The 8,737-nt window shown below is 41.8% G+C and overlaps 1 protein-coding gene across 11 annotated transcripts in view; it reads right to left on the reverse strand.

Annotated features, from left to right (window-relative positions):
- The window catches only part of anks1aa (ankyrin repeat and sterile alpha motif domain containing 1Aa), a 105,970-nt gene that overhangs the window by 57,418 nt on the left and 39,815 nt on the right, over positions 1 to 8,737 (reverse strand). For 10 of the 11 annotated variants that reach the window (XM_014010512.1, XM_014010510.1, XM_014010508.1 and 7 more), the window contains 7 exons: positions 6,252 to 6,548; positions 5,619 to 5,694; positions 5,447 to 5,548; positions 5,273 to 5,359; positions 1,502 to 1,671; positions 1,226 to 1,288; positions 704 to 836 (listed from right to left, as the gene is read on the reverse strand). In XM_014010512.1, coding sequence (XP_013865966.1) covers positions 704 to 836; positions 1,226 to 1,288; positions 1,502 to 1,671; positions 5,273 to 5,359; positions 5,447 to 5,548; positions 5,619 to 5,694; positions 6,252 to 6,548 — 928 coding nt within the window. The remainder of the gene's footprint in view (positions 1 to 703; positions 837 to 1,225; positions 1,289 to 1,501; positions 1,672 to 5,272; positions 5,360 to 5,446; positions 5,549 to 5,618; positions 5,695 to 6,251; positions 6,549 to 8,737) is intronic. The other variant, XM_014010517.1, reaches the window with a different exon arrangement.

An 8,737-nucleotide genomic window follows, 5' to 3' on the forward strand; every position in this document is an offset into this window, starting at 1 on the left:
GCTGCTTAATTTGATCTGTTTTAATCCAATTACACATTACCAGACCTGAAGATGACCAGGATGGAGCCTGGTCATCTGAATAAGGTTTAACAGACAGAATTAACCCTACAGAGAATTTTTTTTTCTGTTTTTGGTAGAGTAAATACGCAGGGTTCAGATGTAAAATGAAATCAATTTAAATTATGATTAGTTATTTTATATCAGGGGTTATATTCTACGTTCACATATCACATGTAGCTGAAGCATTTTGCAGTTAAGCTGTGCTTTTCCACATCTTTCTCATGATTTCTTAGCTGAACCCTGAAGAATGTCTATAAATAATAACTGAAGTTATAAAATGACTAAGAATGACTTGTGTCCAGTAAAAACACGATGCTAATCAGATTCTATTAGTTCTCCATGTTAGGTTAGCATCTCTGCTACTTGTTGCTCAGCAGACAGAATAAAAGAGTTTTTTTGGTAAATATTAATTTTCATTCTTTATTAGGCCAAAATAAGTAAATCAGTGTTCATTAATGTAAAATAAGCCACACTCATTTTAATTAGTAAATTTGTATTTCTGTCTGTATTTCAGTTTTTCAGTTCACCCTGTGTTTACCAACCTCCTACTGGTGTTTATTTACAAACCTGATAGTCAGATAATCGAGATGCATTAATTAAATCAAACTAATTGGAAAGCACAGTTAATTATCCAAACAAGCACCTTTATTGGACTTGGACTCCTGGCTGGGCGGTGGGACTTTGGTTTGCGCCGTCAGCAACAACTCGTATGTGTGATCCTCCTCTTCTTCAGCTGCCTCTCCCCTTTGGTCAATACAGCTGTTTGTAAAAAGGGCCTGAAAGGACAAAACAAAAACGAGGCTCTGGTTGGTATTCATGGGTGGTCGTGCTCTCTGCTGTAAATGCCTCCTTCAGGGAGGAAAATGGAAACTGTTTTAGCATACTCTGAGGTCAGGTCAGACTCCTTTTCCACCTCCCTCCTCCTCCTCCTCCCTTACACAGCACTCAGATACATATTTAGTAGGATGTGATCAACTATGCTGCGAGGAAGTGGGAGTTATTCTCAGTAAAGCATAATCATTTTCTGACAGCCTGTTAGCGTTTTGCTAACAAAAAGTGTCAAGCCCAACATAAAGGTTCACCTTTTGAATGTAATCTGAGCACCATGGCTGCTTAAAAGGAGAGTAAGTTTTTGCTGGAAGGTGTCATGCCTTTGTGGCCTCACCTCTGAGCTTATCACTTCTTCGTGAGCAGGACCAGGATGTGACGACTGGACAGAACGATCTTTCTGTGAATGAATGAAAGAGCTGCTCAGTAAATTACAAGCTGATAATCTTTTTATTATAAACTGTTTATCCAGAGATGTGTTGGGGGTATTTTTTTTTTTTTTTGTGCAGAGTGAACAACTCCCTCTAGTGGAGACACTGGGTTGGACCGCCCACAGAAACGTGTGGAGCTCAGTCTCTGTGTCGTGTTTGTGGGTTCTGGAGGTCCTGCTAACCTTGCCGACTTCACTGTCAGGCCGTCCCGAGTCCCTGTCGGAGGATTTGCCGCTGGTGAGGCTGTCCAAAGAGTGGCAGGAGGTGGCTTCAAACAGGGCTTCGTACGGGCTCTCCTCCTCAGGGCCCAGGGCAAACCCAGAGATCAGCTCTGTCACTCTCTCCATGTCAGCTGTACAACCAATCACAAACAGGAAAACTTCAAAATGATAGAAACATGATCACCTCCCCTTCAGGTCGACATCAGGGCCTCTCAGAGACAAACACTGATTTAAAGATATATATTCAGTCTAATAATATTCACTGTTACCTCAGGGGTGTTTTAAAGAGCTAAACCTGATTAGCATTTGATCATATCCTATACATCACGTGTCAAACTGAAGGCCCATGGGCCAAATATGGCCCTCATAAACATTTTATCAGGCCCTAAAAGTAATATTTAAGATGAAAAATAGTTTTATGGTTTCTCTTTTAGTCTGTATTTAGTGCATTCATCTCATGACAGCTGGCCAACTTTCAAAATAAGAAAATAAGTGAAATGATTTTGAGCAACAAATTCAAATAAATGGATTTTTTGTTTGATTTCTGTACCTGTTTTGCTAGATTGTGAAAACATTTATCTCTAAGATATAATAATTGAAGTTGGGGAGAGGTGGTGCAGAGATTAGAGAAGGTTGCCAGTTCAACTCCCCGACCAGCGCCACTCTGGGCCCTTGAGCAAGGCCCTTAACCTTTCAGTTGCTTCCCAGGCACCTCAAAAATTGCAGCCCACTGCTCTACGTGTGTGCTCACATGCGTGATGAGAGAAATGCAGAGAATGAATTTCCCCACCCGGGGATCAATAAAGGTCAATAAAATAAAAAAATAATATAAAAAGATTGTTTAAAAGAAAGTAAGGCATTAGATATTACTGTTAAAGATGTCTTTCTAAATCTGTATCTTCCGGACTATAAGTCACTGCAGAGTATAAGTTGCATCAGTCAAAAAATGAGTCATGAAGAGGAAAAAAACATATAAGTTGCTCCTTACTATAAGACTACGTTCACACTGCAGACAAATCCGACCCAAATCCGATTTATTTGACCCATCTGACTCATATCCGATTTTTTACGACAGTCTGAACGAGACAAATCTGATTTTTTCAGTTTCAGTATGTGGTTTTAAATCGGATATATATCTGTTTTCAAAGTGACTGCAGTGTGAACGCTCATGTCATATTCATCTGACTTTTTCATCAGGAGGAGGGGGTGAAGGATCGATAAGACACTAACCTCAAGTCTCGCTGTTTAAATCTGCAGCTCCATGTGTTTACAGCTCCAAAACACAAGTCCAGTTGCTTCATCTTTTTACTTTTTATTAGTATGATAATAACGATGTCCAGCCTGGGTCGTGGAGAGTATCGATCCTAAAGTTAGCTACTTGGTCAATACTTTTTTCCAGCTCGTAGTTTCGTTCAACAAAAAAAAAAAGCTTCACTGGAGCATCCCGGTCAGAGGCAGGTTCAGATATAAACACTGAACTAAAGAAGCATGTCAGATAATTATTTAATCAACTCTGATTAAACAACAACTTATGATACGATGCGCAAAATGTAGCATCCATGCTAGCTCTGTAAACAAACAAGCCGGCTGATGAGACGTCACGTCTTTTACTGCGCATGCGTGTCACATCAGTGCAGTGTAGCGTTCACACAGGGGTCTGATACAGGTCACATTTAAAATGTAATGTGAACGTTCACACAAAAAGATCGGATTTTTAAAAAAAAAAAACAACCTACGGTTGTTTCGCTATGCGTGTGCGCACGCGTGTGTGTACAGATTTTTGTTTCATGGTGGGTACAATTATTGACCATTTCCTCGGTACACACAGCCTGGTGAGGTTAGGGTTTGGGTCAGGTGTGTAGTCTACCTGGGAGGTTATGGTTGGCTGTAGAATTGACGGGGAAATGAATGGAAACCAATGCAAAGTCCCCATGAGGATAGAACAATAAACGTGTGTGTGTGTGTGGGAGGTGTGGAGCGGAGCTGCGAGCAAAGCGCAGTGTTATTAGGAGAGATGGAGACTGTCGGCGGGCGACCATTGATACTGATGGATTATTTTTATGGAACATGGAAACTTTAGTTTCAGCGGGCGACAGCTCCCCCTCCGCCTCGAACGATTGGTCGCACCAGTGCGACTGGAGATTTTTTTAGTCGTACCAATAGGAAATCAGGTTGCATTTGCAACCAAACTGGTTGCATTCTAGAGCCCTGATGAAGAGGAAAACACATATACAAGTCATACCTGACTAAGTTGCAGGAACAGCCAAACTATAAAAAGCTGTGACAGCCAGGACAATACAGTATGTTCTAAATGCTACAGAAAACATACTTTGGAAAAGTTAATTTGTATTTCTATAAGAATGTTTTTATATATAACAGTGACAGAAACTGGTTCTTGGGTTGGACTAACTTTTCAGTTTTGGCCCCCTTGTGTAACTGAGTTTGACCCCCCTGCTCTACATCAGTGCTGCATCTTCAGTCCTCTACAACAGTGGTTCCAAACCATTTAGACTTGTGTACCCCCTGAGCCATCTTGTCATACCCCTAGTATCCCCTCTGTCAAACATAATGACGATTCAGCAAAACTATAATGTACAACAGCTGACTATTACCGTATTTTCCGGACTATAAGTCGCACTTTTTTTTATAGTTTGACTCGTCCTGCGACTCATACACCGGAGCGACTTATTTATTTATTTTTTTCTCTCTCTCTCTTCACGACGCCTCTTTTTTCGCTGTTGCATTTAATATTAAATGACTGACATGAACAATACTACCTACAGCCATGAGGGGGCGCCATAGAATTGTGAATGTTTTTTTTTTGTGCTAGTTTAAATAGCTGAAGCATTAATATATATAAAGAAAACTGAGAAAGACTGGACTGGATGGATCGACAAAGCGTGGACTTCTGTGACAGTTGAAACCATCCTGTCAGGATTCAGAAAGGCTGGAATAACGGGAACTGAAGCTGAGTCTGATGACAGCCCTGCAGAAGACGAGATGTCGGCAGCACTTCCTCTTCCTCTGCAGTTGGCGGAGTTGTTCAGAAGCGACACCGAGGATGAAGACTTTAACGGATTCAGTGATGTGGAGTGAGATCGGTGAAGCTGTGGTGAAATGTAATTTGCTTTTTGGACTGGCTGGTTTGTTACATAATGTTAATTAAGCCTGGGCATTATAAAATATATTTCTAAATAAATGTGACTTATACTCAGGTTCGACTTATCTGTGGTTTTTTTTCTCTTCATGATGCATATTTTTACTTTTGTGACTTATACTCCAAAGCGACTTATAGTCCAGAAAATACGGTAAATGAAAATTATTTATTTAACCCCCTAGAACATTTAATTCTCAGGCATTTTATTCTTTTCTAAGAAAGATAGAAGATAAAACATTGCCTTGAAAGTGAGTGAGTAATTATATAAATAATTAAAACAGGAAGCAGCAGCGTACAAAATGCATCAGAAACTCGCCTAAATGAGCATAACCCATGAGATTATGTGTTTATACTGTTTTCCATTTTGTGTTCAAATCCATGATTTCCGCATTGCAGAAATCATAGAGCCCTACATAACTCAGTCCTATTTTTATTTATTTTTTCTACACCTGGAAATTTTTTCCACGTACCCCCTGTAATGTGCTCGCGTAATCAATCATTCATGTTCACCTTTAAAAGTAACAACAAACATCAGCTTTTTGGGCTCATATAAAGAAACGTTTGTCAAATCTCACCCTTCTTTCTCGGACTGGGACTCTCCTGAGGTGGAGGGATGGGTGGAGGGGGTAGGTCAATGATGGGGGGTTTTCCAGTCATGTGACCTGCAACAAACACAAAGATCGTATCACAACAAAAAAATCCAAAAAGGTGCTTTCCCCGCGGCTCCCTGGTGCGCATTTTGCCTTTACCGTGAATAAGAGCTGCTATTTCTCGGCTTTTTTTGGAGGGCATGTCTTTGACAGTGTCCAGCGCCGTCAGGCCCTTCTGGTCGACAATATTTACATCGATACCTGGGAAATAATGACAGATGGTCAGTCCGGACAGAAGTCTTGAGTGCTTATGGTGGTTTTGAGTTCTGACCTGCACTGAGAAGTTTTTGCACGACGTCTCTTTTCCCAAACAGGGCTGCTTCATGAAGGGCACTGCCTTTCTCCGTCTGCACAGAAAAAAAAAAAAAGAATCCTAAGCCTAAGTCCAGAGGTTTAACAACAGGAGACACTCTAAATGTGACCCACATAAAAGGGGAAATTGCTCTCCGGATGAATCACTAAGTCTTGTTTTAACACCAACACTTGAGGAAGATAAACACCGTTTGGCAACCATCAGATTCATGCCAGCTACGCAGCCGACAATTATGCGTTTGGGGAGGAAAAGTCGATTATTTTCCAGCTCATGGGGCCATGCTAATTGAAACCTGCAGGATGCAGAACAGATTCCACATCTTACCATTCAAAGGAAAAGCAGGGCAGAGGAAGGGGAAAGTGGATCCAGACAGATGGGAGGCCCAGTTTGATACAGAGACGGAGCCTGGGGGTCCACCGGGGTGGGTGGATGGGTGGGGGAGAGGGGGCCAGCTTTGCTTTGAAATGCTTAAAGAGTTTTATGTTTAATGTCAGAGCATTTAGCGAGGCGTTGCGGCAGGGGGAAAGTGCTGCATACACCGGCCGCCACGAGCCGAGCTGTGAAGGAGAAGCTTTCAGGTAAACAACGCACCTCGTAGTTGATGTCCATGCCGGCGTCCAGAAGCACCTCGACCACGGGGAGGTGTCCGTTCCGGGACGCCAGGTGGAGGGGCGTGTGCTTCTTGGTGTTGCAGCCGAGCAGGTTGGGGTGAGCGCTGAGCAGCAGCCTCACCACATCCAGGCGGCCGTAGAGCGCCGCCAGGTCCAGCGGCGTCTCAAACTTGTTGTTCCTCATGGTGGGATCGGTCAGCTCCTCCAGCAGGAGGCGCACCACGCGGGTGTGGCCGTACTGGGCGGCACAGTGCAGCGGCGTCTCGTTGTCATTGTTCTGTTGGGGAAGGCCGATATAAACTGGGTGAGAGGCAGGCCACACGTCGAAACGCGTGAGGGTGGCGTGACAAAACAAACCGGCTGATCAGTGAAGTGAGTAAAGAGGCCAGCTGAGAGGAGAGAGCCCACGGTAGCAGGAGGGAAAGATGATGAAAGAAGCCACAACACAATGAAACGCTTAGAGCAGGACGGGGACAGGCCTGAGTGGAGGACCACACTACATGCGTGGACTAATGAGGACAGAACTGCAAGGTGACACACAAACCCGTGTGACTTCGAGAGATGATACGCTTTGATGACAGATGCTTTAAAATTTGTCTCTGCTTAATGTTACTACAGTACAAGTACTTCCGCATACTGTAAATACAAGTGATTGAGGTATAAGTCAGGCTGCTGTTTCTACATGTTACTATGAAAGCCTGCAGGAAGCTGATTAAAAAAGCTAAACTAGCTTCTTTACAGTTATACAGTACTGAGCCAACGTCTATTTCCTAGAAAAGTACTTTGTTTCCAAACAGCAGAGGTGTCAAAAGTATTCACGTCTAAAGTAGAAGTACAGATACTAGGGTTACAAAAAACTTCAGATGAAGCTGAAGCATCAACTCAAGCTTTTAATTCAATTCAATTCAATTCAAATCAATTCAGTTTATTTACAGTATATACCATCAAGTCACAATATATTTTGCCTGAAGGTACTATACAAAAATCAGACCATCAATAAAGGCCCTGTCACACTATAACCTTTTACACAACTTACGAAAATTTTGTTATGACTATTTTACTCATTTCGATTATGTTTTTGATCAACCTAATTGTTAGCATTACTGTATGCATAGGTCCAAAAGAGGCTTTTAAAGATTTTTTTGTACATTCCATCTTCAGCGTAGACATTTTTATTGTCTGAGAAACTTTTCATAAGTTGGTATAAGTTGTCTAAAACATCACAGTGTGACAGAACCTTTATGAAGCCAGCAGATTATGTTGAATCCTCACTTCATCACAGTCTCCCACACATACCGCTACATGTCAACCCCTTTGGACGTTTACCAGTATAAAGTGCCTCAAAAATCAGTAAATTTTGCTAAAAATCCATACATCTCGCAGTGGGGGGTGTCGGCTGCGGTGATGACAGCTCCTGCTGCGAAGCAGGAGGAAAAGAGAGTGGAAAAAGTCCAAAACTTGTTTCTAGCAGCAGAACAGGTTGGAAGATGGTTATTTGATGTTATTTATTGTTTTTTTAAATCATCTTACAGGTTCTGACATGTTAAATTAATTTAAAAACGAGGTTTTGAAAACATCTGTAAGACTTGAAAAAATCCGCAAGTTTGCTCAATACGCCCGTATACCCGCAAAATGACGTAAAATCCTTATAACGTAGGAACAATCCGTACAACTTGACGTCTATGCCCACACTGAGCAGCACATTATCAGCAGTGGACAGGATAAGTGAAAAAGTGTACTCAAGTGTAAAAGTGTTGGTTTTAAAACTACGTAAAGTATAAAAGTAAAAGTAATGTAATGGGCAAAAAATAAATAAATAAAGACATTAAGGACAAAAGCTTAGGCTGCACCACAGGGGTCTATAGAGCACAACTCCACCTCCCTAAAAATACATTTTCCTAAAGGCCATAATGACTGAACCGTTATAGTAAAATTTGAGATGCACTAGGTTTGCTGTTTCTGCCACGGTCATCTTCATAAGTCTGATACGTTCTGCTGGAGTGTGACGTAATTTGTGATTGATCCAAACCAATATTTATACTTCTCATCCAACCACAATTAAATCCACTCTATTCAGTGCCACATAACTGGATAGACTGTGTTTTTTTTTTTTTTTACAATAAGCTGGGATGAAAAAGGAGTAATGAGACTATTTTTAAAATGTAAAAAATAGAAAGTACAGATAATTGTGTGAAAATGTAGAAGTAAAAAGACTGCTGAAAAATACTTACTCCAGTAAAGCTAGATCAGTATTTTTCAACCCTGGTCCTCAAAGCACACTGCCCTACATGTTTTAGATCAGTGGTTCTTAACCTGGGTTCGATCGAACCCTAGGGGTTCGATGAGCCGGTCTCAGGGGTTCGGTGGAGCCTCTGCCGCGGAGGTGTAAAGTCGTGATGACACGCCCCACTTGGCCATCAGTTGCTGCAGAGGATCACGTGAGATTGCTTGGCCAATCAGTGCTGG

Source organism: Austrofundulus limnaeus, unplaced genomic scaffold (genome assembly GCF_001266775.1).
Source record: "Austrofundulus limnaeus strain Quisiro unplaced genomic scaffold, Austrofundulus_limnaeus-1.0 Scaffold70, whole genome shotgun sequence".
Classification (NCBI taxonomy): domain Eukaryota; kingdom Metazoa; phylum Chordata; class Actinopteri; order Cyprinodontiformes; family Rivulidae; genus Austrofundulus; species Austrofundulus limnaeus.